This window comes from Engraulis encrasicolus, chromosome 16, assembly GCF_034702125.1.
Source record: "Engraulis encrasicolus isolate BLACKSEA-1 chromosome 16, IST_EnEncr_1.0, whole genome shotgun sequence".
In the NCBI taxonomy this organism is placed as follows: domain Eukaryota; kingdom Metazoa; phylum Chordata; class Actinopteri; order Clupeiformes; family Engraulidae; genus Engraulis; species Engraulis encrasicolus.
Window position 1 is genome coordinate 33,343,200 of NC_085872.1, and position 25,601 is coordinate 33,368,800.

At 43.5% G+C, this 25,601-nt stretch overlaps 2 protein-coding genes across 2 annotated transcripts in view; one reads left to right on the forward strand and one right to left on the reverse strand.

The window, feature by feature from the left end:
- Positions 1–10,626, reverse strand: part of LOC134465642 (zeta-sarcoglycan) — a 266,388-nt gene extending 255,762 nt beyond the window's left edge. The window contains exon 1 of the mRNA XM_063219412.1: positions 10,553–10,626. Within this exon, the coding sequence (XP_063075482.1) occupies positions 10,553–10,591 (39 nt within the window). The 5' untranslated portion in view covers positions 10,592–10,626. The remainder of the gene's footprint in view (positions 1–10,552) is intronic.
- Positions 10,627–12,735: 2,109 nt separating this feature from the next.
- The window catches only part of tusc3 (tumor suppressor candidate 3), an 82,212-nt gene continuing 69,346 nt past the window's right edge, over positions 12,736–25,601 (forward strand). The window contains exon 1 of the mRNA XM_063219493.1: positions 12,736–12,874. Within this exon, the coding sequence (XP_063075563.1) occupies positions 12,740–12,874 (135 nt within the window). The 5' untranslated portion in view covers positions 12,736–12,739. The remainder of the gene's footprint in view (positions 12,875–25,601) is intronic.

Consider the following 25,601-nt stretch of genomic DNA (forward strand, 5'->3'; position numbering starts at 1 on the left):
AGTTAGCACTGCAATAATGATGAAACAGAGATAATTATGTGCATCTGATCCTCAACACGGGAAAGGATGGACTGATCAGCCTCAGAGCAGCATTGACAATATAGAATGCTCCTCAATGTGTTCACGCACGCACGCACACACACACGTACGCACGCACGCACACACGCACGCACGCACGCACACACACACACACACACACACACCCCAGGATTGCAGTGAATGGATTGATGGAAAAACATCAATATGCACACACACTTCAAAAGAATGCATGCACATTAAAATCCACATAGACCTATGTATAAACTCACAAAGAAATGATTAACATTATTCGAATGTATAATTCTTGCTTATCTTCCTAAAGCTATATCTAATATCACATGCAGATCAGATTAATGAGATCAGCTGCAGGCCAAATAAAAAACCCTTTGGATACTTACTTACTTAATTCTGATATTATGTTATAACAGCGCTGAGTATTCTTATGTTCTTATAAAAAAGTACTGAAATGGTGGGCAAACAGTATGAAGCTCGAAACGTGCCTGGCAAGTATACACTGCAACACTCAAAACACGCACCGCTAAGTATCCATCATCAATTAGTGTAACGTTGCAGGGAGCACACAATTATGGCAAAGACAAGCAGATGATGTATAAGCTTGTGTTGACCTCCCTACAGGCAACGCGGCGCACATTTATCACACGCTCACAGCATTTTCCGTGAGGAGGCTCTTATTGTCAAGCATTTCCAGTTAAAACAACACAGCAACAGAGACTCACAGCTAAAGGGATGGTGAAAGATGGAGGTTAACACATAGTACACTTGTGGTTACACTTCCAGCCCACTACAGTGGGTTCCTGTTATTTTTATCTTGTAGGGTGCTGTTATAGACGAGGCTGAGTAAACAAAGACTGCGAATGGAGCTGTGTCACTCTCTTGGGTTGGGCACTGATGATTTATTGGTGAATACTAATAATGTTTCATCGTGTGTTCACTGCAACAAAGCATTAAGCGTTCAAAGAATAGTCTACAATGGATGATGTCCTAAAGGTATGAGTTTGAGCTGGGAATACAGAGGAAGCAGCCTGGATCAACAAGAGATGAAAGGCTGTCAGAATAAAGTATAAAGTGAAATGGTGTGTGTGTGTGTGTGTGCGTGTGCGTGTGTATGTGTGTGTGTGTAGTGTGTGTGTGTGTATGCGTGCGTTTGTTTGTGCACACATGTCCACAAATACGTGTGCGTGTGTGAGTAGTATCGTTTCATATTAGCACCAAAAATCATCACTTATCTAAGGAAATTGGACATGGTACGAACTTTGGGGGCAAATTTGTTTGAAGTGTTGTTTTTGGCCATTTCATTGTTACTAAGGAACATCATTTTGTGTAGACCCTAACGCAAGTGAAAGGTCTGTGTAATAACAAAAGTGAATATGCATATGAATAAATGCATGTCGCAGCTGTATCTTTCCCATGGTTTTTGTGTATTGTTTTGAACACAGTTTGTACGTATTTGTATTCTTCATTTGATCTACTTACTGGTAATCATGTGATTGGCTTGATCTGGAGTATCTGGCCAAGTGATCAGTGGCTGTCTAAAGCCACCTGCCTCACCATGATCAAGAGAGACTCCTGCCGGCATTGGACACTTTAAAGGACCAGCCCACCGCGTTTCATAATAAAATATTCTCTAACCTGAGATGAGTTCATCCCAACCTCCTTCTTCTTTGTCTGTGGCCTCAGTCAGGTGCGCAGCGCCAATATACTGTATTTGCATTGTCATTGCATTTAGAACTATTGAATGCCTGAAATTAGAAGTGAGCAAGCTGTTTCAAGTGTTCCCTAGTGGAACGATCGGAGTGCGGTTACGCAAAATGAAACGTGGTGGGGTTTTTTCGATCAAGGAAATTGGCATTATTAAAGGCAACACTGTGTAGTAACACTTTCAGAGCACTTTGACTTCGACACATTGATATCTTCACTTACACGTTGGTTCTACTGACAGAAGAGAGAGGAAGAGGGGAAGAGAGGGAGAAAAAACAGTGAATAGGAGTGAAGCTATCAATGTGTTAAAGTTGAAGTGCTCCTGAAATTACTCGTGCCCATTTCTTTGTCTGGATAGAAAATTGTCACATTTCATTTTGTGTAATTACACAGCCACGTCACTTCTCATTTTAGGCATTCAATGGTTCTAAACGCAATGATGAGCCAAGCTAAATTTGAACACTTTGGAATGACAGACTGCCACGCACAAAGACAACAACAGTAGGGATGAACTAATCCCAGAAGAACACATTTGATAATGGAATCAAAGTGGACTGATCCTCTACTGTTGAATCACATCATAGGATGTTGTGCTATATTAATTGGACATTGTTTTTGTAACTGTTTGCCTTTTCTTATGTTAATAAATCCCAAAGGTTGGGCACATTTTAAGAGGTGTAGGCTAGTCAGTTATCACTTTGTGTGCTATGGTTGTGTGTGTGTGTGTGTGTGTGTGTGTGTGTGTGTGTGTGTGTGTGTGTGTGTGTGTGTGTGTGTGTGTGTGTGTGTGTGTGTGTGTGTGTGTGTGTGTGTGTGTGTGTGTGTGTGTGTGTGTGTGTGTGTGTGTGTGTGTGTGTGTGTGCGTGCGAGCGAGAGAGAGAGAGAGAGAGAGAGAGAGAGAGAGAGAGAGAGAGAGAGAGGGAGTGTGTGTGTGTGTGTGTGTGTGTGTGTGTGTGTGTGTGTGTGTGTGTGTGTGTGTGTGTGTGTGTGTGTGTGTGTGTGTGTGAGAGAGAGAGAGAGAGAGAGAGAGAGAGAGAGAGAGAGAGAAGAGAGAGAGAGAGAGAGAGAGAGAGAGAGAGAGAGAGAGAGAGAGAGAGAGAGAGAGAGAGAGAGAGAGAGAGAGAGAAGCTGCTTGTGTTGTCCATGCCTTCTTTTGGTCCTACAGTATCTGTCCTCTACATCTAACACACCTTTGTTCACTGACTTTGAGTTTGATGATTATGTACCATGTGCATCACAACGGTATTCACCAAACTAGACACAGACAAGGACCTTTCATGCCACAAGAGGAGGAAAAACAAATCAATACAAAGGAATACAAAAAATAAAATACTCTGAAATTCGCCCTCTATAAAAGCAGCAATAGCATATAGGTATCATATTTGAAAAGCTGCCAGCAAATAACACACTGCCTTCTGCTCACCACAAAAGAATCCACTATCCTCTCACCTCAGTGGCAAGTTAAGTGTCCTGTGAGTGAGTTTGTGCTCGCTGTTGAGAAGTGACAGGGACTCATTCCCTGCCCATGTTCACTGTGAAAACAACAGCAGGGGCTTGCCTGGGCCTTCGATAGCCCTAGAGGAAGGCATCTATCTGCCACTTTCTCCCTCTCCATCATCTCTGCAGCTGTGAACACACCAAGAGAGTATAGAGCAGGTAGGCTATCATTACGCAAAAAAAAAAAAAAACACTACAGAGAAAATGTAAAAACGGCTACTGGTTGCAGCATTATAGGTCTAGATCAAGTATCAATTTCTATTACAAAAGTCCATAAAAACATTGAAGGTCAAATTCGAAACGCATTCATAGATAGGCCTACTCCTTCCAGTCATTTCAACATGCTGGACTGACCACACAGCTGCCTATCCATCTGGACAGCACCTAAGAGGACTCCATGGACCTCAAACAATTTAGATATTTTTTATTAACTAGGCACATGTGAGAGATAAAACCCTTTATATGCTTAGAAGAGGCTTTATTACCAATCCATTTATTACACATCTTCTCTGTCTCATCTGCCGCATCTGATCTGTCTATCCAAAATATGCTGTAGAATCTATATATGAAGACTTTTGATGTAAGCTAGTATATCCACCATTTTGACTTTTGCATTTCATTTTTGGAAATGACAAATATTTTGAGAAAATACATTTTAAACCTATAAAAATGCATTTTTCAACACAATGTAATGGAATGCCCAATACAAAATGTACATTTCCCAAAAAGTTAAAAAAGGGATATACACCATTTTGTAATGAAACTCTTCATATAGGTCTTTAAAATGTGGTTTACAAATAGATATAAAGGCCTACATCATTCACGCTGGCAAAAAGTTCTCTGAAAAGTAACAGTTTATTTAAAACTGTGGCAGAGCAACATTTTCATGATGTAAAGAATTCCTGCATCGGACATCCAGTGAGGGGAGTGTGGCTTTCATGAAACGGCACAAAAGATCAAAGGACACATCAAAGCATCTGTGGCACATCAAGACACACACTCTGAAAAACAACCAAGCTGAGCTCATCTTAAGGAAAACACAAACATATACAAATGCACAGACTCACACATTCGTGCTCCCTCTCTCTCTCTCTCTCTCTCTCTCTCTCTCTCTCTCTCTCTCGCTCTGTCTGTCTGTCTGTCTGTCTGTCTCTCTCTCTCACACACACACACACGCACGCACGCGCGTGCGCGCACGCACGCACGCACGCACGCACGCACACACACACACACACACACACACACACACACACACACACACACACACACACACACACACACACACACACACACAGAAATGTACACTACTAAGCCAAAGCTGGGACACAAATTTAATCAGCATTAAAAAGTTCATTCCCCTTCACAGAGATGCAGCCTTGACATCTAACATAAATGAGAAAGTTGGACCAAATTCACTCGCAGGAGGCCAGCGAGTCCACTAAATGAAAGGGAGAATTTGACACAGGAGCTGGATGGACATTAATTGGATTTCTCAAGGACAATTTCAGTGGTTATTGTGAATTGGCAATAAAGCTTTGGGGAGCTGGCAAACCCCTTTTGTGTTATTGTCCTCTTAGACAAAATGCACAAAGGAAAACAGGTACAATAACAAAAAATAAGAACATTATAACGAGATAAGTGAAAGATGGTCCACCTTATATATGCGGTGGCAGCCAGCTCTAAACAAATCTGATGCTTTACTCTCTAACCCATCCTGATAGATGCAAAAGAAGAAAGAGATAGACTGAGAGAGAGAGAGAGAGAGAGAGAGAGAGAGAGAGAGAGAGAGAGAGAGAGAGAGAGAGAGAGAGAGAGAGAGAGAGAGATTCTGTGTGTAGGCCTAAGTACAGAAAGAAACAGAGAGAAAGAGAAAGAGAGACAAGGAAGACAAAGAGAGCCAGAGAGAAAATAAAATAAAACATACAGCCCACCAAGGCAACCCACCGCCCCCGCACCTCGCTGATGACCTGTCGCCGGCCGTCGTCAGTCATTAGCGCACCGCCACGCTCCTGATTTTTCCACTGTACTGACAGCGGTCCCCTACGCCACTCTCACGCCATTTGTCTCATGATGGGGTGTCAGCCCTGTCCTTGTGTGGGCAGCTCCCACATGCTTCTTGACCACAGACACAATTGACTGGTATTAAATTGTCAGCAGCATGCCACAGCGCCAGCAAGTCGGGTCTGGTGGCCGAGACGGCCTTTGGCCAGCAGCAGCAGAAGCAGAAGCAGCTGATTCTACTGCTGCTATCAAAGGGAATGCATCCACTCAGTCAGCACAAGGTGTTGCCAAACATATTCTATTAGAGTAAGAAAACCCAAACTCCGCCCATCCAAGTCAACGTGCTCAAGTTTGGTCTTCTAAGGGGGCATTGTCCCCTCCTTCTTCTTGTCTTTCTGTGGTATTTGGTGACAGCTTGCATGAGATGTGCCCTACCACGATCTACAGCGCTGGGAACTCCATTCATTCTCAACCATAAGACTCCAAAGGACCCCTAACCGAAGGTCTCCTAAAGGGGAGTTCACCTGACACCACATGGATCCAGGAAATGCATGGGCTTGAAGTAGCCTATCTTACTCTCTCTCTCTAATAGACGATGTTTGGTGTTGCTTTGGATTTGAGGAAGTCTGGAGAAAGATTGGAGCTGTTCATCTCAATTGGTAGTAAAATCTTATCCAGGGCATAAGCCGGTCTGAATGCATATGACTTACAGTTTTTTTCAATTGCTAACAAGCTTTTGTCCAAACCTCAGCGACATTTGCAAAACTCCTAATACAGTTAGCACACCAAGGGCTTTCCATTACCATACATTTGACACAGTACATGTCTTTTCACACAATTAGCAGTCAATGAATGCATTTCTTTGTGTATATTTAACAGTGTGTGCTTTTGAGAAGAGAATGAACTGTTTCAATTGTGCTTGGTAGGTGGTAGTCTGTGTTAAGAGTTTAAAAAAAGTATCCAAAGTATGGGTAAGCACTTGTTAGCAATTGAAAAAAACTGTAAAACTAGGGCTTGCTGTTAATTGGAGGGGATAGGTCCACTCTACTGCCTTGCGGACTGTGTAGTCTACTCGACTTGCCTGGAGGGAACATTTTGACTATGACCTCCTAGTTCATTGAACGAACCTGTTCAGTGTAGACAATTTATGCTCACAGCTGTGTGTGTGTGTGTGTGTGTGTGTGTGTGTGTGTGTGTGTGTGTGTGTGTGTGTGTGTGTGTGTGTGTGTGTGTGTGTGTGTGTGTGTGTGTAAAATGTGTCTGCAAGTGACACTTGAGCAAGCACAAACCCTATGGATGCTGACGACAGATGTCAGAGGGCATGTACTCGTTGATAATAATATATGAAAATTAAACACAACCGACTCTAGTTTGCATGTACATGTAGTATATGTACATGCAAATACTGTTTCCATGTCCACCACATCACAAAATATTCACATGTAACTCAAGCTTTGAAAAACATGGTTGCTATTATGATGCCAGCACTAATACAGTAATACAACAATCATTAATTAGGCCTATGTGAATTAAATCACACAATTGGTACCTCGATTTAATCGAAACAGTAAGAAGATAAGATTGTTACCAGTGGTGTAGTAGGGGGACACAGTTTTTAACTTCATTAAATAATTAGGCAACTTATCATGTCAAACCCCCCAACTGTCCTTAATATATCGTCATTGCTTCCCCGGTTTCATCTGTTTGGTCAATCACCTGCAATACTGCTATGTGATCATTCCTTTTTTTTTTCAAACATGGGCAGAAGATTTTTTTAAAATCTTACTTCAGGAAAAGTGGGTGGACTGCGTACCCCCGCGTACCGCGCCAACTACACCCCTGATTGTTACATAGTACATACAGACAAATGAACAGAATCCATGTGACTCCACAGTTCATGCTGCAACACACTTTAACACCACAGAGTTCATTAAGCAGTGATCTATCAGATTATCAAGTCTTCTTTTCTTCCTTGCCTGTGAAATGTAACCTTTCATGCTGAATCAACTCACTCCCATGTGAACCTCATGCTAATTAGCCACATAGCTTACTTTGTACATGAAGGCAATCGGAGGAATGTGTTCAACATGTCGTCAAACTTCCTTTCTCCCTTTCTAAGCAAATATATATTAATCATTTGACACAGCAATGGCAGCCACTGCACTGTACAGTAATCGCTGTGCCCTTTTCGTCTGGCAGAGTTAATTAAGTGTAAAATGGATGGAGGAGTGGAGCGAGGTGGAGTAGAGGCTAGAGCTTGGCAGAGACCCACACCTCTTCATGGGATGGCTTCATCGCATCAAGAGTAGCAGAACCTGCTGCCTGTCATCGTAACGCTATGGCTACGTCATGGGACTCTTGTCTGACTCAGCGTCTGGTGTCAGATTCCAACAGTGCCATAGTTCTCACAGTCTCCAATATTCTGATCTCTCTCTCTCTCTCTCTCTCTCTCTCTCTCTCTCTCTCTCTCTCTCTCTCTCTCTCTCTCTCTTTCTCTCTCTCACACACACACACACACACACACACACACACACACACACACACACACACACACACACACACACACACACACACACACACACACACACACACACACACACACACACACCTTCTTATCAGTATTGCTTTAAATCAACTTGTGCTTGTGCTTGTATTACACAGTGTATTCGTGGATTCCTTCCATCAAATATTGAGTTACAAAATGTGTGTGCCTAAAATATTACAATTGGGAAACTACAATACATAGGTGTATCGTTTGTGCTGGATCTGGCCATGTAACAACAATTAGTCTTCTTTAAACATTTTAACATTGGAAGCAATAGAGCATACCAGTTTACAGGGATGGCCAAGAGGGGAACACCAAGTGGCTGTAATTCAACCTTCTGTCCACCAGAAATCATTTTTGCCCAAATTAATTCAGTTCAAATGGGTCATGTTGTAAAAAGAAACACCTTTTGTAATGTTATAGGGCTACTGGGTTCCGAGGCATTCTTCTCTGGCTGTCAAGTGATGTCAGAAGTGAACCAGCAACAACTTTTGATATAGTTCATGTCTCCACCTATTTTCATTCTTGGTATTCTCTGTACAACATAAGTAAACAGCTGTACAATATTGGATCAGAATTCAAACTAAAGTAAAACAACAATGGTAATTACATTATACTAAAAGACAACTCAGCAAACTCAAATGTCCAGATCTTGTAAGATCTCCTAGGACATATGACAGGGATTTCGTGTAGCCTACTGGCCTTGATGACCATGTTTTCATGGCCCATATAGCGAAAGCCTACAAACTTGAAAGAAAGAGCACAATATGGCCCCTTTAAATATCTTCGACAGCAGGGTACCATCTGTATCCAAGCCATGGCACTGGAGACCACTGAGGATTTTCTCCAGGGATACTGGAAATAATTGCTTATCTCAGAATAAGCAATATTGTCAGCGTATGCCACATGACTGTGTGTGCTTTCAAATCGTACATTTCTTGAATAAGATTATAGCTTATTCTTGATCTGTGTTAGTTATTCATCTCACAGCGGTGGGCAGCGGAGAAAAAGCTGCTCAAGGATCAGTTGAGACTGGCCTTCTGTGCTGCTGCATTCTACCCACTCATCCCTGCAACCCTCCGCACCTTCATCTAACAGAAGTTTAAGCCATCATACACAGCAATGATATAGCCTTTGCATTTTGGAGAATTTGTTATGACGAACACAAGTGAAGAGAAAGCTTTGTGGTGTACTGAGGAGGGACAGAAGGAATGTCTAATTCAATCAATATTCTCATACAGACTTTTTTCCCATGTTGAAATTGTCTTGTAATGAAATGTCTTGAAATTGTTGACTATTGTGCTTAAAACTGAGTGGCAGATCCCTTATGGAGTAAAACTGCAATGCAAAAGGACAGCCTCACTTGCAGTCCTGCTTTGCGTCCAAAAGATTACATATTGCATTCTGCAGTGTGTTGTATTGCAATCTGCATTTTTGCAAGTATTGCCTGTGTCCAAACCATTGCATTTACGGCTATTGCAGACTACTGCAATTGCAATGGTTTGTGGGTTACGCACAAGGTTACGCACAAACAAATAACTACCATACCCTACCACACGGTCCAAGAACTCCATGAGATTGCCTGAATGACCAATGAAACGACGTGTGTTATGATTATATGTTCATATGTCGCTGCGTAAAACCAAACAAGTTGCTCCTAAACATGAAAGCCAGCTCATAGTGCGCACGCTGTGAGAGTGCAATCCTTGCCCGCACCAGACCATTTTGAGAATTCGTTTAAAACTGCTTGGTAATTGCCAGGAGCAGGTGTTATTTTGTATTTAATTGAGAACACTTCTTCAACGTATATGCATGTAAAGTTACAAAACAGACTAGTGAGCACAGAGTGACGCAAACGTTTGTTGTCAAAGTGTTTTTTTAGCATAACTGCTGCACCAAAACAAGTATCAAAAACTGTCATTGCGGATATGTTACTAGGAACTTCAAGCATTGGATCGAACTCAGATTATACAATGGAGTGCGCTAAAATAAAAGGTGCGTTACAATATTGAAGCAGGAACATGTCACTGGATCGCTGCATTTACATGGAATCATAATTTTCCTTTAGGCTAGTGCATGTACCGGTGATTCGCTACTGTGCTCTCAGTTGCAGCACTTCAACTTGGGAAGGAGATGCACTCTTCCCTCGTCCCCCCTCCGAAATAGAACATCTTTCCATCTTTCTTCACCCATTCTACACCCACATCTCTGCATGACGCTTGCCGGGCACGACGCCTGCAGTTCAGGAATCGATATATTGCCTATTATCGAGTTAATCCGAATATATTAATATGGAGACGGGGTTGTAGGGATTTTCAAAATCTTGTCCTCGTTTTCTGACGTATCCTAAAGGAATGACATTCGATACAAGGGTTGATATGACGGGCTAGAGAGTGCGTTGTATAAAATTTAGACGCGTGCCATATTACAGGCTACAGCATAGGGACATGGTATGCATAGATGAATCCAACATATACCCTACCCCAAACAACGATTAATAGCTGCTGCAAATGAAAGAAAGGCCATATGATGATGACTAATTTTGCAAAGAAACGCCTCAATGTGCTACAGAGATATCAGCACTGGAACTTTAATCTCAGGTGTTGGGATGCACTCCACGCACAAAATGTAACAAAACAGAAGCCACATTGGGTAGCACAAGTAGACGAGAATCGCGCATGCAGTGACTGAGTAACACCCCCCCCCCCTTCAAAAAGAAAAAAAAAGGGGGGGGGGGACGGTCGCACGTACCTTCAGCGCTTCGATATCCAAAGATGCTGATCGGTCCATAGAGAAAGATGAAGTCTATGTGAAGTTGTGAAATCTAGACCTGTAGTTTCCGATCAAAACTCAGCCCAGTCCTCCAACCCGCAACAGACTTCCTAAATCTCATTCCCACTGATCACGACTCCTCGGGTTTGTGGCAGAGAGATATCAGCGAACCCGATGGCAATTCTTCAACAGTTAACGACAGTGATGGGTGAACAACCCGGAGACGACACTGTTTCCTCTGAATTCTTCCAAAAGATGGCTAATTCCACCAGTCAGAGTCGGTGTTGTCTCCGGCACATACCGAGAGCCTGACACAATTGGTGCAACCCCTGTAAGTCAGTTCCTTGAACATCCTCATGCGGCAAATCAGAAGAAATTGTTCGATTCGAAGAGAGCAGTGAGCGAAAAGAAAGCGGCACCTGCTGTAATCCGGTGTGCTGTTATATTGGGACAGGGGGATATTGCTCTGCTCTCCAGGACCGACGGAAAATACAAACACCTAGCACGCACACCTCCACCACAACCTAGTCCGAGCCAAATCCCTGCGCTCTTCCTACCTTAGAGGTGCACCACATCCGAATTCACCCGCCGTGTATGTTCATAGCAGAAGAGGGGGGAGCAAGAGAAGAGATCTTCTTTCGTCCGCTAGTGGGATGCTCGGATTGAGTTGAGACTTGAGAGTGAGGGGTGGACTGTTTCTCTCTTGTGCTCCCTGACGGCGCAGTGGCTGTGTGTTTTAACGGCGTTTCGCCACCAGGTGACTGTCCTTCTGGCCCTCTGACTTTCGAGGCGATACAGTGGCATAGCCTCTTATTCCATCCTGACTCAAACTCCCGAACTAATTGGGCTGTAGCCATAGGCTATGCTGTCTAATGGTCATAGCATTGGTCCGCAGTGCTCTTTCAAATGTAATAGCTTATACTGGGGTATGATTTGACTGTGTTGGGGCAATTGATGAGGCTAATGATTAGTCCATTAACAACGATATGAAATCCATGCCATGAGAAAGCCCATAAGGCGCTTTTTGTCACAGGCAAGTGCAAGCTATTTCTATTAAACATAGGCATAGGCCTATCTGACCACTTCAGATGAGGACTGAAAGACTGAAGATGAGGATTATTTGGATACACGAGCAGATATGGCTTTATGTAGCCTAGAGTTAATGTAACGAGGCTGATCTTTTATTGGACCCAGTGGCTACGTTTACCTAGGTTAGGCCTACGGTTTTTAATTCCGAATTAATAATTCAGAATTAGGCTGAATAGTTCTGCCGAGTTAACTTTGATCTTTCATTTAATTCTGAATTGTGAAGTGTTTGCATGACGTTTTCAACGCGGGATTAAGCTTTATTCAGAATTAAAGTGAGTTTTCGAATTAAATGTGTCATGTAGGCTAAACGTGACAACTGTGCCAGATTTTGGATAGGTCTAGCGCGCGGCGCGACATTTCGTAGACCTACGTCATTGTCATTTAGCCACATTTTGGATATTAAATATTGTTACAATCATTTCTTTCGCTTTGCATGCGTTGCATGGGCTACAGCTTTTAGTGCAACACAAGACCTAGGCCTACCTACTAGTCTGGGAATTCCCAGCCACCTTGCGCGCTGTTGTGATCTGAAGGAAAGGAGTCTCAGCGTCCTTGTCTATGACAGTCAATCACAAATCATAATGAACAACCTTAACGGTAGCCTTAGCCTACAGTGTTTGCCTTTAAATGCCCATAGGAAATTATTTCGATTTCTAAATGACCCTGCCAGTGTAAAAGAAAAAGAAAAAACATGCCCGAGCTACAGCCATGCACTTCATGCACACCTGTGGTCTGTTTGGGCGTCGGTGCAGTGTGTGTGTGTGTGTGGGGGGGGGCGGTGTAGCTAACCGAGTCCTTATTTTTAGATGCCCTCCATCGGCGATGGAAGGTGCTGCAGCAGGTTACAGCTCATTGGCAGGGTGCACTACCCATTGATGTGTCCAGTCTTTTCAGAATCTACTAAGACAGGCTGCACGTTTGCCTTTGAGGTTACATCCATCTCTGTTTGAAAATGAGAGGAATTGCATATATTTGCTGGCTTACACATTAGTTAAATAATAAACTACAATTCCTAAAACCGGATTTCTACACGTTAGCTGATTGGCGACAGCGCGGACCAATCACAGTGACTGTGTAATGTATGTTGTTGTCAGAGCATCTTCCAACATGGCGTCCTCTGCGACTGGAGCACTCTTCAACCTGCCGGTAGCATCTCTATTCTTGATCTTGGTGATATGTCTTCAGCCAGGAGGTGGTCAGAAGAAGAAAGAGGTACTTGTTATTTTGCGGCACTCCTGTTATTGTAGCCAACTGTGTAAAAAGAGCACAACGTAACATTGTATCCTTGTGCGCCGGAACCGTCGCGCACACGGATGCTAAGGAGGAGGATAAGCTTATGTATTATGTTAGGCTATTTCACACTCACATTCTTTCCCCTTAACATGGAAATGAAAACGATGTCAGACAATACCTTTTTGGTGGTCGATAGACTGCAGTGCATCGTCACACTTTTCATCTCCTCCCCCCACTAACAACACTGGCTGCAGAGGACAGTGCCTTGATAAAGTAGGCTACACCAAGCTTGTCAATGGCCTATCTATTACAATCCTACTACAGAATAAGGAGACCTTGTATAGGCCTAATTTAAACCTGCATTTTTGCGAGGTTACTTCTCTGGAGCACTGATGGACTATTGTAACCTACAAAACCTGGCTGTGCTGTGGACCTGTTGGGAAGGCTGGGCAGTTTACAGTAAGATATGAAAAGCATTTTATCAGTAGGCCTATCCAATGGGTTTATGAATTTTAATAGTCAGAGCAGCGTTGTGAGACTGAAATAGGCTATACAGATGCAATTAAATAGGTATTAAGGAAATATATACCTATTGACATAGTCTTTCTGGACGTAGAAGTATGTAGATCCTAGCCTAATAGCCCATTGTCTTTATTTTTTTTATTACTAATATAAATTTCACCAACCCACATGTGTACATTAGCTGTGTTTGTCCAAAATTAACTACACTCTGCCGCCATGACACTAAGAATACAATTAAGTTTTAAACTAGCAGGGGATGAAATTGTGGTGAATGTCTTTGGGACAGTATGCATTCCTTACAATCAGGCATGCTGGGCTGGCACCTTCAAATGTAGCCTACTAAATAACCTACCAATCAGAATGATTTTGGAGTGAAATCTTTATCAGAATACAAGAGAGCATTGCATACCGTATATGGCTTGTGTGGCATTTCATTAGCCTACATTATATCACTGACACATCATGTGTTTTAGACCCGCTTATCCAAAGCAACTTAAGTTGCTTATGTACGTATAGTCTCTGGAGCTATTGTTGGTTAGGTGACAATGACTCAAGGACTCTTCAGCCATAGATGAGGGTGTAGAAGACCACCCACATTATCCTCCGGATGAGGGATTTAGACCTACAGCCCTCCAATCTCACTACCAACTGCATAAACCATTAGTCCTCGGCTTCCCTTATTTGTCAGCCAATCCATAGGAAACAAGGAGGCGTGGAAGTACCATAATATTATTGCCATTTTGGTAAGCTTTATTGCACTAGGTGGTAAGATTCAGGTAGCTTATTAATGGCAGTTGTCTCAGCACAGACAAACCTCCACCGATACTATTTGCAAATTGTTAAGGTGGATATGAACATTTCTCCGCTCACATTTTTTGGGGGTGGATGGTTCTGCAAAGCAGGTCGTTCTGAGTAATTTTGTTGCCGTTAAAAATGCCTACATTTCTTTTGTGTCAGTTTAGAGTCAGGGATGTGTTTGGGTGTAAGCACAGTTTGGTGGTGGGCAGTCATGGGTTAGAGTGTCAGACTTGTAGCTCAAAGATTGCCGGTTCGACTCCCGACCCGCCAGGTTGGTGGGGGAAGTAATTAACCAGTGCTCTCCCCCATCCTCCATCACTGTGGTACCCTGAGCATTGTACCGTCCCGCCGCACTGCTCCCTGTCGGGCGCCATTGGGGGCTGCCCCCTTGCACGGGTGAGGCATAAATCCAATTTCATTGTGTGCTGTGGAGTGCTGTGTCACAATGACAATGGGAGCTGGTGTTTCCCAGTTGGGCTTTCACTTCATTTCACTTCATTTTGACGTTGATCTCATACAGAAAACTCATGAGAACCCATAGAAATGTCCACCTTGACAAGTTGATGAGCAGAGTTTTATCCACCTTTTCAATTTTGATGAGCGGAGATGTGTCCGGAAAGAGAATTACGACTTCCAACCTCACCGTACACCTTTTTTTTCTGATGAGATGAGTGATCCTCATTCACCAGAGTACAATGCACAGTATGATCTATGATCTCACAGAGCTGGTTTTTGACAACAGGGAAGCCCCATTTCCCCAACAAACCCTAGATATGAACTTCCATTAAATTCTCCTGCCTACAGCCCCAAACATGATGTCTAAATCAGACATTAACCCATTGTGTCCTGGAGACACATATACAGGTTTTTCAGGATTTTGAGATTTTAGCTGTTTTATTAACTATATGGGTATGTTAGAGCTGAATGAACACATTACAATGCAAGGGGAGGGTCTTGGCTTTTAAATGTAACTCATTTCATGTTTGTATGTGCTTCGGACGCTGAGATATTTAGGATTTAATAGGAAGAGGGCACCCTTTCCCAAAAAAGGGCTTAGGACAAAATGGGTTAAAGGATGGGGTATTCAACATGTTCTCCCTTTAATGTATTTGAGCCCCTATTGGCTGGTTTGGCTGGCATAGAGGATATGGGAGGGAGGGTATGGTGCAGGTTCAAGAAAGGATGGAGTAACTTATTGCTATGGACCAGAGGGAGAGAAAAAATGTCCTGCTGAAGAATATTTATGCCCATCGGATGGTTCCCATTTATCACCTGAACCAAATATTATTCCCCCCTGTGTCTGACTAATCGAAGAAGAGTAGAAAAGGACAAGCTAAGCACTTTTGAGCTGTGAAGCAGAACCTCGGGTACAGGTGCAGACGAGGAAAAGCCTGTAGTGTTTTTGCTGCAGCCTGTGGCCTCCATAGCAACATGCCACAAACATCAAAACACGTGACCAGATGAATGGAAAGGCACCTCATTCAAAAGTAGTGCTGCAGTACTAGATGTTAGTAGATGTTAGATGTTAGTAGAGTTGAAACAGACTTGTTGTTGTTGTTGTTGTTGTCAAGATCATATAAACTTGTTTCGAGAAAAAAAAATCTTGTTTTAGAAATATCAAGAGTCTAACAGTTAGTATCAAGTTTTGTTCCTCTGAATATTACGACAAGAACCACAAGCCATGCTGTATAGCATGTTAATAACATTTTAACTTAACATGTACTAACTAATCAAATACGGGTTTGGTTTTTGTCAAAAGCAGCATTTCTACCCAGTTGCCTAAGATAAATTGTATTTCTGTCAACTAAATTTCTTTACGCAATGGCACTTTTGAGAACTCTGATTTGCACCATTGTCATTTAGGATAACACTAAATTAGTACAACATTGGCATTTTATTGTGAAGGACTGTTTAAAGACAGCAGCAAAGTGTATCTTTGAATTAAACTGAGGAAACATCATTTCATTTGCAATATTCATTTCATCATGCATTATACAGCTATATGTTATTGGCTCAATGTACTCAGGATAAATCCAGTTCTGCCAAACGTTTAGTAACTAACAGAAACAAAACAATCATGAAAGCTTCAGTGTGCATGTGTGTGTGTCAAGTCAAGTGTATGGTCAAATATCTATGCAACAGGGTTAACACAAAAGTTTGAAATTGTGTTGTGTGTGTGTGTGTGTGTGTGTGTGTGTGTGTGTGTGTGTGTGTGTGTGTGTGTGTGTGTGTGTGTGTGTGTGTGTGTGTGTGTGTTTGTCTTTGCGTGCGTGCGTGCATGATCTCATTGTCCGTCAGTAGTCATCAGTATGGTTTGTGGGAGGTTGTAATGGTTCGTCTTTGATTGTGTGTACTGACTGTTTGCACAGAGGCGAAGTTGGTTTTATTTTTATTTTGTATTGTATTGTGTTATTTGAAATTTAAAATAAATGTTATCAGCATTCAGCACGTCACACATTTGGCCATGAAAATTGCAAAGATTGCCTCTAGAGATGCACGATACTGTATATATCGGTGCACTAAAATATCGGCCGACATGGGCTTTTTTATATCGGCCCGATATAATGTTTCCCCGATCGGTTAATCGGTTAATTTAATGAAAACGTGGAAACTGTGTTCAAGCCGAGTAGAGACTTTTACTTTATATTTTCATTCAAGCCGGGTAGGCAAAACAAGCCTGTGACAGAGATTCTAGGAGTATTATTCTAGGAGTATTATCAAATATTCTTTTAATTCATAATATATTGTCCCTGGTATTATCATATCCAGTCTCTCTGCCTGTGTGATGCTGTAACTTGGAGTCTCTTTTCACATGACAGTCACATGACCCCCAGCCAGGCAATGGCTTTTGTTTTTAATGTTTGAATGGACTATGAGTGAACATGAACTGAGATCATATTGAGATTATATCAATATATAATATTAAATATGAAAATGTGAACATATCGGGTATCGGTATCGGCCCTGAGAAGCAGGTAATTATCGGTTATCGGTATCGGTTGAAATTTTTCATATCGTGCATCACTAATTGCCTCTACTGTATGTTTCAGAGTGTAATTACAACCCATCAGGGAGTTGCATTCATATAAAGCAATCTATTACAGCTTTGGAGTTCCTGTTTGGGCACTAAATTCCAAAGCGGAAAGTAGCCAGAAGAGTCCAAGCACGAAGGACATTTTCAAATGGAAGTCTGTCTTTGGTTTCATTTTTAGCATGATACGTAAGCCTGCAATCTATTGAAAAGGAAATGACACACATGTAATTGTTAATGAGTAAGAACTCTTTCTTTTTTTATTTATTTCAATTTGAATGTCAAAGCAAAATGTAAATTAATATGGGGTCTCAACATCAGCTATGCACGAAATGGAGTGTGTGTGTGTGTGTGTGTGTGTGTGTGTGTGAGTGTGTGTGTGTGTGTGTGTGTGTGTGTGTGTGTGTGTGTGTGTGTGTGTGTGTGTGTGTGTGTGTGTGTGTGTGTGTGTGTGTGTGTGTGTGTGTGTGTGTGTGTGTGTGTGTGTGTGTGTGTGTGTGTGTGTGTGTGTGTGTGTGTGTGTGTGTGTCACATGTTTCAAAGAGAGATGTGTTACTTATTCCCATTACCACCCTGTTCCACAATGGAGGGAGAGCTATGCAAGCAGACGAGCTAATATGGTCTCACACCTACCTTGCCGTCTGAAGGTCTATATACTCAAGCTGTGACTTGAGAGTGGTTTCAGGTGTGTGTATTCAATGTAAGCTCTTTCTACTCGAAATGCTCAAAGATACCCCATGATGAACACTTGCAGTCTCTCTCTCTCTCTCTCTCTCTCTCTCTCTCTCTCTCTCTCTCTCTCTCTCTCTCTCTCTCCTCCTCTCTCCTCTCTCTCTCTCTCTCTCTCTCTCTCTCTCTCCTCTCTCTCTCTCTCTCTCTCTCTCTCTCTCTCTCTCTCTCTCTCTCTCTCTCTCTCATACACACGCACACACACACGCACACACATATGCACACAAAGAGAGCAAGCCAGACCTTTTGTTAACCTTTTCCCTCCCCATGTCTTTCACAAGTTTCCCCTGCTAGAATCATCTCTTGCCTCATAAAGGATTTATTAGGTGAAACAGTTGTATGACCAGAATATCCTCTTTCCCTCTTCCCCTGTGTATTTTCTGAAAGTGTGGTGGAGATCACAGCCAGAACAGCACGGCTCCTGATTATAAATGCGGGTCTGCAAGTGAAACCGGCTGTGCTTGGGCCCCCCACGCGAAGAAGGCTTTAGCTGTGGGTGGTGCTGACGGAGCTAGGCAGTAGGTGGTATAGGGAGGAGGAGCGGCAGGGGAGGTGTGTACAGAGCTGATGAGCGAGAGTGCGGCCGTCCTGCGGGCTTGTTTGGTGCAGGCGTGTAATTGTGCAAATGCAGCTTTCTTATTCTGCCCACTCTACTAATCCCACTCTTCCTGCACCTTCCCCTCTGTAACCTCTTTTTACCAATTAGGAGGATGGACTCATGGATCATAGAAGTGCTGGGGTTGAAATGAGAGATTGAGGACTTCATTTGATTTCTCTGCGGTGTGTATGTGTGTGTGTGTGTGTGTCTGTGTGTGTGTGTGTGTGTGTGTGTGTGTGTGTGTGTGTGTGTGTGTGTGTGTGTGTGTGTGTGTCTGTGTGTGTGTGTGTGTGTGTGTGCGTGCGCGAATGTGTGTGTGACAGAGAGAGAAAGGGAGATCAAGGCTTCATCTAATATGTATAGCAGACACCTATCCAACTCCTAACCCCCCATCACACGCACACGCACACGCACACGCACACGCACACGCACAAGCACACACACATTCTGTTTGTGCAATGTTTAAGGCTCAGATAGACCTCTGAGCTGGATTTGAAAAATGATTTCTATTGTGTTCAAGAAGCATTGCAAAAACGATTTTCTGTGCCATGCAGGCTGCCAGGGCCCCCGGCTTTCGAAGGGTGTTGTGATATATCAACATTAGGCCGAAAAGCAGTTGCACTCCGATTGCTTATAGGAGAATGATTCTGAATATTGAACAGCCAGGATGTCCCCTCAACCCAAAGTGAACCCCGCAAAACACAGTCATACGAATGCTCAAACACACAGGTTAGGACTTAGCAAATAGCTAGCGTGGCCAGGGATGACAAACATCTACCACCTTGACCAGGTCCCCTGGGAAAAAAGTAGATTTTTATATTGTGAATGTAATTTTTAAATTGGCTTTGCAATAATTTATGCACTATTTTTGTTATTCTTTTTTTTACTAACACCTTATTTTGCAGGAAAGGCCACCAACACACACGCACACGCATACGCACACACACACACACACACACACACACACACACACACACACACACACACACACACACACACACACACACACACACACACACACACACACACACTTAAATTGACCATGTGCAGTCCATCCTTATTGACTTGATTTTCTGGACCTGGTAATGGCATTGGGGTGAACAAGGAGAAACAAAAGATTTGCTTGGTTTTGTCTTAGTCCGTTATCTGTTGCATGTCGTGAATAATTGATCAGGCGTGTGTGTCGGGGAGCTGACCCCTTGACAGATGCTCTGTGCTCTGGAGTCGTTTTCTCTCTGTTGCCTCCACCATACCCTCGTATATTTTGTCATTTCTCCAAATAATCACATCTGTGGAGTCTGGAAAGCTAGGCAACGAATGGGTCGTCCTCTCTGAAGTGTGACCGCCATGTTGTCTGGCATCCATTTGCAAGTACAGAGACAAGGAGAGCACTTCCACAAATAGCCTCTTGATAACAGAGGGAAGACCCAGCGCAGATGGCTCCGAGTGACAATTCCCCTAAGTGTTGGAGTCAAATATGCAGTGAACAAACCCACTTTACCGTCACTGTCCCAACTGCGCCCATAACCACTTTTAGTAATTGTTTTGCTTTGACATTTTAGCAAGGTGACAAGCGGCACAACACGTTTAAAATATGTCAGATTCTGCTTGCAATTGCATGGACAATTCTGAGGGTACAGTTAAAATATGTCAGACTCTGTTTGCGATTGCCTGGACAATTCTGAGGGTACAGCGTTTCAAAATGTATTCTATATTGTTGAGATACCCTGATGTCTGCCAGGCTTTTGCACATGTTGAGCCCATCATCTGGCATTGCGTTTATCCTCTTTCGATACAGACAGAAAAACTAAACCTTTTCTGTGCTAGTGCAAAAATGTGATGCACACCTAAAGCCATCCAGATTTGCTAACTCTAACGCACTAAAACTAATCTTTTAGCGGTTCCCCTCCATCTTGATCTTTTGGTTCATGCTCAAAGACTCCTTGGGAGATGTGTGCTGCTGATCCTTTGCTCTTCATCCCTGTCAACACTAGCGCATCCCATGCCAGTCACACTGCCATTAGCAAAACCGGCCTGATCAGACCACACCACCGCCACCCGCCGAGGCAACATATTTGAACGGCGCTATCAGGGCCTGTCAAAGGAGCGTAATCTCCTCCTCAGCAGGGAGATGATCCAGTCCCTCACCCCTGGACGAGAGAGAGAGAGAGAGAGAGAGAGAGAGATGGGGGGGAAAGTGAGAATGATCGAGAGAGAGAGACAGAGAGAGAGAGATGGGAGAAAGTGAGAACGAGAGAGAGAGGGAGAGAGAGCGATATAGAGAGATTGAGCACGAGTCATCCTGCCGTGAAGGATGAAACATGACGTCTTATCAGCTGTCTAGCAGCCTCTGAAACCCGGCACTCTCCCCGACAGTGGGCATTAAAGTGAATATGACGAGGAAAAAAATTCATTAGGAAAAAATGAAGGGCCCTTGCTCCTCTACATTTCACAGTCCAGTGGGTTGAGCTGTGGAGAAGTGAGTGGGAGTGCTGTTAGTCCAGTTTCTCTGCCTGCCAGAGATTTGGGGAATGGATATTTATGTTCCTTTTTTTCATTTTTTTATGCTAGTGTTATCGCTTTCTTGTTTTCCCAGTGAAGCCACATCCCAAGTCTTTCTCAAGCCGTCTATGGAAACAATTGAGAAGGTGAAGGAATTTGATACGATGGGAATGCAGACTTGACTTGCATAGTGTACCCACCACACCCACTGTTGTGGTGGTGAGTAGGATCATAAATTAATCGGTACGGCCACATTGGATGTCCTCGACCATGATGTGTCACATCCAAGCCTGACCCCTGAGGGACATGAACCTGACCTCAGCATAACTTAGCTGGCAGCAGAGAGAGGAGAGAGCGAAGTAGAGGACAACCGAGTATAGAAGAGTAGAATAGAAACACACTCTCCCAGGGCCGGCTCTAGCCAATGTGGTGCCCTAGGCCAGTGGTTCTTAACCTTTTTTTCTTGAAGCACCCCCTAAGCTTTTCCCAAGGCAAGCTGCGCACCCCCAAACCAAACGTCTACATGTATTTACGCACTAAAAAATGATCTAAGTGATTAATTACAATGATTCTTGCTTTAGACATTAATGAATACTTTAATGACTTTAAATGTGGACCAAAACATGTTGTAATTTGGTCTTGAGTTTGACTAATTATAATGTTTGGAAGCAGAATTTTGGTCACAACCTCAACACTTACAAAATTCCACGCACCCCCTGAAATCTCTGGCGCACCCCAGGTCAAGAACCACTGCCCTAGGCGAGCAACCCCTTTCCTACTTTTGCATTTAGAAATTTGCATCTGCTTTGCATCGCACCTACATACAGTATATTTACTTTACTTTACTTTACTTTATTTCTTCAGGACATTGACTTTTACTTTCACTTGACATTCTTTGGGGATTTAGAGCGTTACCGGCGCCCCCAAGACATTTGGTGCCCTAGGCGATTGCCTTATCTGCCTACGCCTATTGCCGGCCCTGCACTCTCCCACTGATAACATTTAGCCACCAGCCTCTTCAGAATGACAACCTCTGCTCAGCACATAATACTATATGCAAATATAGCCAGAAGACTTGTAATCCGGTTTAAAGAACACATTTTTTTTACAGAAAACTGCAAGACTGTAGTCTTGACAACTGATGGATGGGCATCATTTTTTATCAAATTGTGCACATGAACTTGACTTAATAAGTGCGAGAGTCTGTAAAGTGCAATGCTGCTGCTATGTTGGGGCAGTGGTGGTTTTGATGGACACGACATAATGCTGTCTCCTGTTAGTGTTGTCTCCACAAACAACATTTTTCCTCTGAGTGCAGCTAATGATCAAGCCTGTCTCCTTTTTTTCTTAACACGTCACAATGCCAGAGGTACTGTGGATAGTCAATGGCCATTAAACACACCCATTTATCCCTCCAATCTCATGGTTCTCGCCGCTCATCACAAAATGAGAGTCGCCGTATTCATTTTTCAAGCCCCTTCTAATTGACAGGGAAATTAGATTCCTGTCCAGTTCTTTTTTCAGGAGAGTTCAGTGGAGGAAAACAAGAGAACTTCCATAAAACAATCAGAAAGGGGGTGGGTGGTGGTGGTGGTGTGGGGTACCCCACCCCACCACACCATGAAATTGGGTTGCATTGTGTGTAACACACAGAGGCCCTGACCGAATCATGGCACTAAATTATGCACACTAATTGCCAGTGATAAACCTGAAGTCTGTAAGACTTTCAAGGGGCATCCCTGTGGCTATTGGCTGTGCCACATCTTTCATGTAGACCCCAGCAGAGTTGTTTTTTATCAGGGAATGTGACTGAAACCCGTGCAAATCACAACAAAGACAATCACCTGCCTCTTGAGAATCAAGCACTCATTTACCGAGACTCATTGTCCCAAAGCCCCAGGCAGGGAAATCTGTGTGATTTTTTTTTTTCTGTCAAAAAGAGAAGAGTTGCCTCTCTTGTGTGTGTGAGATGTGAAGCGTGTCCAGACAGGTTAACACCAATGTACTCTAGGTCCTAATGACCCTCTCACTCATCTCAAGTGCGCCCTCGCTGCACTCCTCCGCCCCGCTTTCCCCATGGCCGGTCTCCCCCCCAAGCCTGCTGCCTCAGCGCTATGTCCGTGGCGAACGCAGTGGGTGCCAGCAGCGCCCTGTTTTTATTGAGCTAAACCGGAGTTTGATTTTGTTATAAACGTAGCATAATAAAAGGACGGATGGCTACACTTTTTTATTGCTGTGCCGGGCAATAATGAAGACGGTACTCACCATTCCGGCCTTCACCAGCCCTCTGCCTCATGCCTCAGAAAAAGAAAAAAAGTAATACAAATGCCAGCAATATGCCTCCGTTGCGGTAAGTGGAGCGGGAGATGAGGCTTCTGGCAGATCCCGTACGGCATTCCCGCTCCAATTCCCGCCTCCAGGCATTGGGAATGGGATCAGGTAGTGACAGCACGGGGATCCTTTGGTGTTGCATCTTTACCGCTAATTGTAATGAAGGACACTAGAAGGGAAAGAGGGGAGAAAGCCTTAGAGATGAGGAGTCTTGAGACATGGCAGCATTTCCATTCTGTTTGAGGAGGCCTAGGAGACGCGTGGAGATGTGTCACGATTGGGAAAGAGGGCGGGAAACTGGGGAAGGATGACTTCATTGCCATGACGACAGGAAGCTGTGAATTCATCAAGATAATTGGAGCAGAAAGTTCCTTTTCTTTTGTCTCCTTTTCTTCCTCCGTTTTTGCCTCACAGACGACAATGAAACTTTTATCGTAGCCCTCGTAATTAAAGATAAGGGTCTAAATAATAAAATAAGATGGAGGGGAGCTAATTTCACGAACATGCATGCACTCACATTCTCCGCTCCCAGTCAAGCTCTGTGACGAAGACCTAGAGAGGGCCTGTCATTTTTTTTCTTCCTCAACAGCCATAAAATGCAGTCTTATTTCAGAGTGACTTGCTGCCCTGCGAGTCACTTGAAGCTTTAATGAATCTAATAAGCCGATGAATGATTTTTGAGGGGGTGAGGATGGCTGTCAGGATACGGGTTATGTAAGCCTCCCCACTCGCCGTGGGACCCTTCCTTGCCAACCACTCCCGCCTTTCGGTTGCTTTTCCCCCTTTGATTAATGAATCTACAACATATGGCAGAGACCTCATTACCAAAAGTAAATAATGACCATGTCATTGCCAGTGGCTAGTGAAAGCAGTGTAAGATGAGGGCGATATCCGGTATGTCAGATACACATTGGTCTGACCTTCAGCCATCACCAGCAAGTTCTGTTATCACAGATAATGATCTTGTCCCCCACACAGAAATGCCCTTTCCCTACTTTACAGTAGGCACGCAAGTCTGTAAAAACTCTGGGTTCCACTGACTTTGCACTTGGTCCACTGTGCAATCATCATTTCCTCACAAATAGCCTGGTGTAGGAAGTTCAAGGGAAATTGTGGTAAAATTATTATTATTATTATTATTATTAGGATGATGATGATGACGATGATTATTATTGTCAGGTGTTCCGCGAGTCATTTGTCTACGAGGGATGTGCTTGTCAGGAAGGATTGTGCTTTCATGTATACAGTACATAGCCAGCCATATGTTCCCTCCCTTCCCTGTATGTATCAGTGGCAGGGCGGCAGTGTTGTTTTTATTGTTACCAAAGGCTGGTTCGCAGCAGCGGTTGCCAGGGGGGGTGAGAGAATGATTATGCCTTCAGCAGTCAAGCCTGGGGAAGCCAGGGGTCACTGCTATACAATCGCCGGCAGACAAAACCAGGGAGGCAGTGGTAATTACCCCTGCTCGAGAGGGAGGGCTGGTGGGAGAGAGGAGGAGGAGGGGGGCGGAGTGGGGCTGTAGTCGAGCAGTGTCACAGATCTTTGGCACCTCTCACTTGATAGTAAAGCGTCTTTTCATTTCACTGTGGATCACCCCTTGGGTTATCGCCACCCTTTGGTTATTGCCAAGCTCACTGTGGTTCTCAAATGTTGTTACTTTATTTATGTGGAGCCAAGTAGTTTAGCGATATAACACTGAAGATTACTCAAGAGACTGCTTCTCCTGGCATAATTATAGGAACATAAATAGCTCTGAGTTGATATGATACAAAGCCTTCTGAAAAGGGTGAGGGATAGTATAAAAAATATTCTGTGTGCTTCTCTCTCCAACAGGAAATATTACTGACAAGCTTTGTAGCTCACTGTACTCCAAAACACAGGCCATTATGGCATTCATATAACTAAAATGCGCACAAAGAAATCACCACATCTCGCGTCACAATTTGATTTACTTTTTGACTTGGGTTCCAGCTGCTCCTTTCATGCAGATATTTTTTCATTATCGTGCATTAGATCAGGATTGAAGGATGACCACAAGGTAGGATCTTGAAATAGACTCCTACTGTGGTGGTAAAGTTGTGCATATGGTTTCTTTCAGGTGCAGCTGAATCAATGCCCTGAGGGCTGTCTTACCTGCTCGCTTTCCAGCTGTGACAGGCGGTGAAGTGCAGGGAGATCTCATAAACCACATGGAC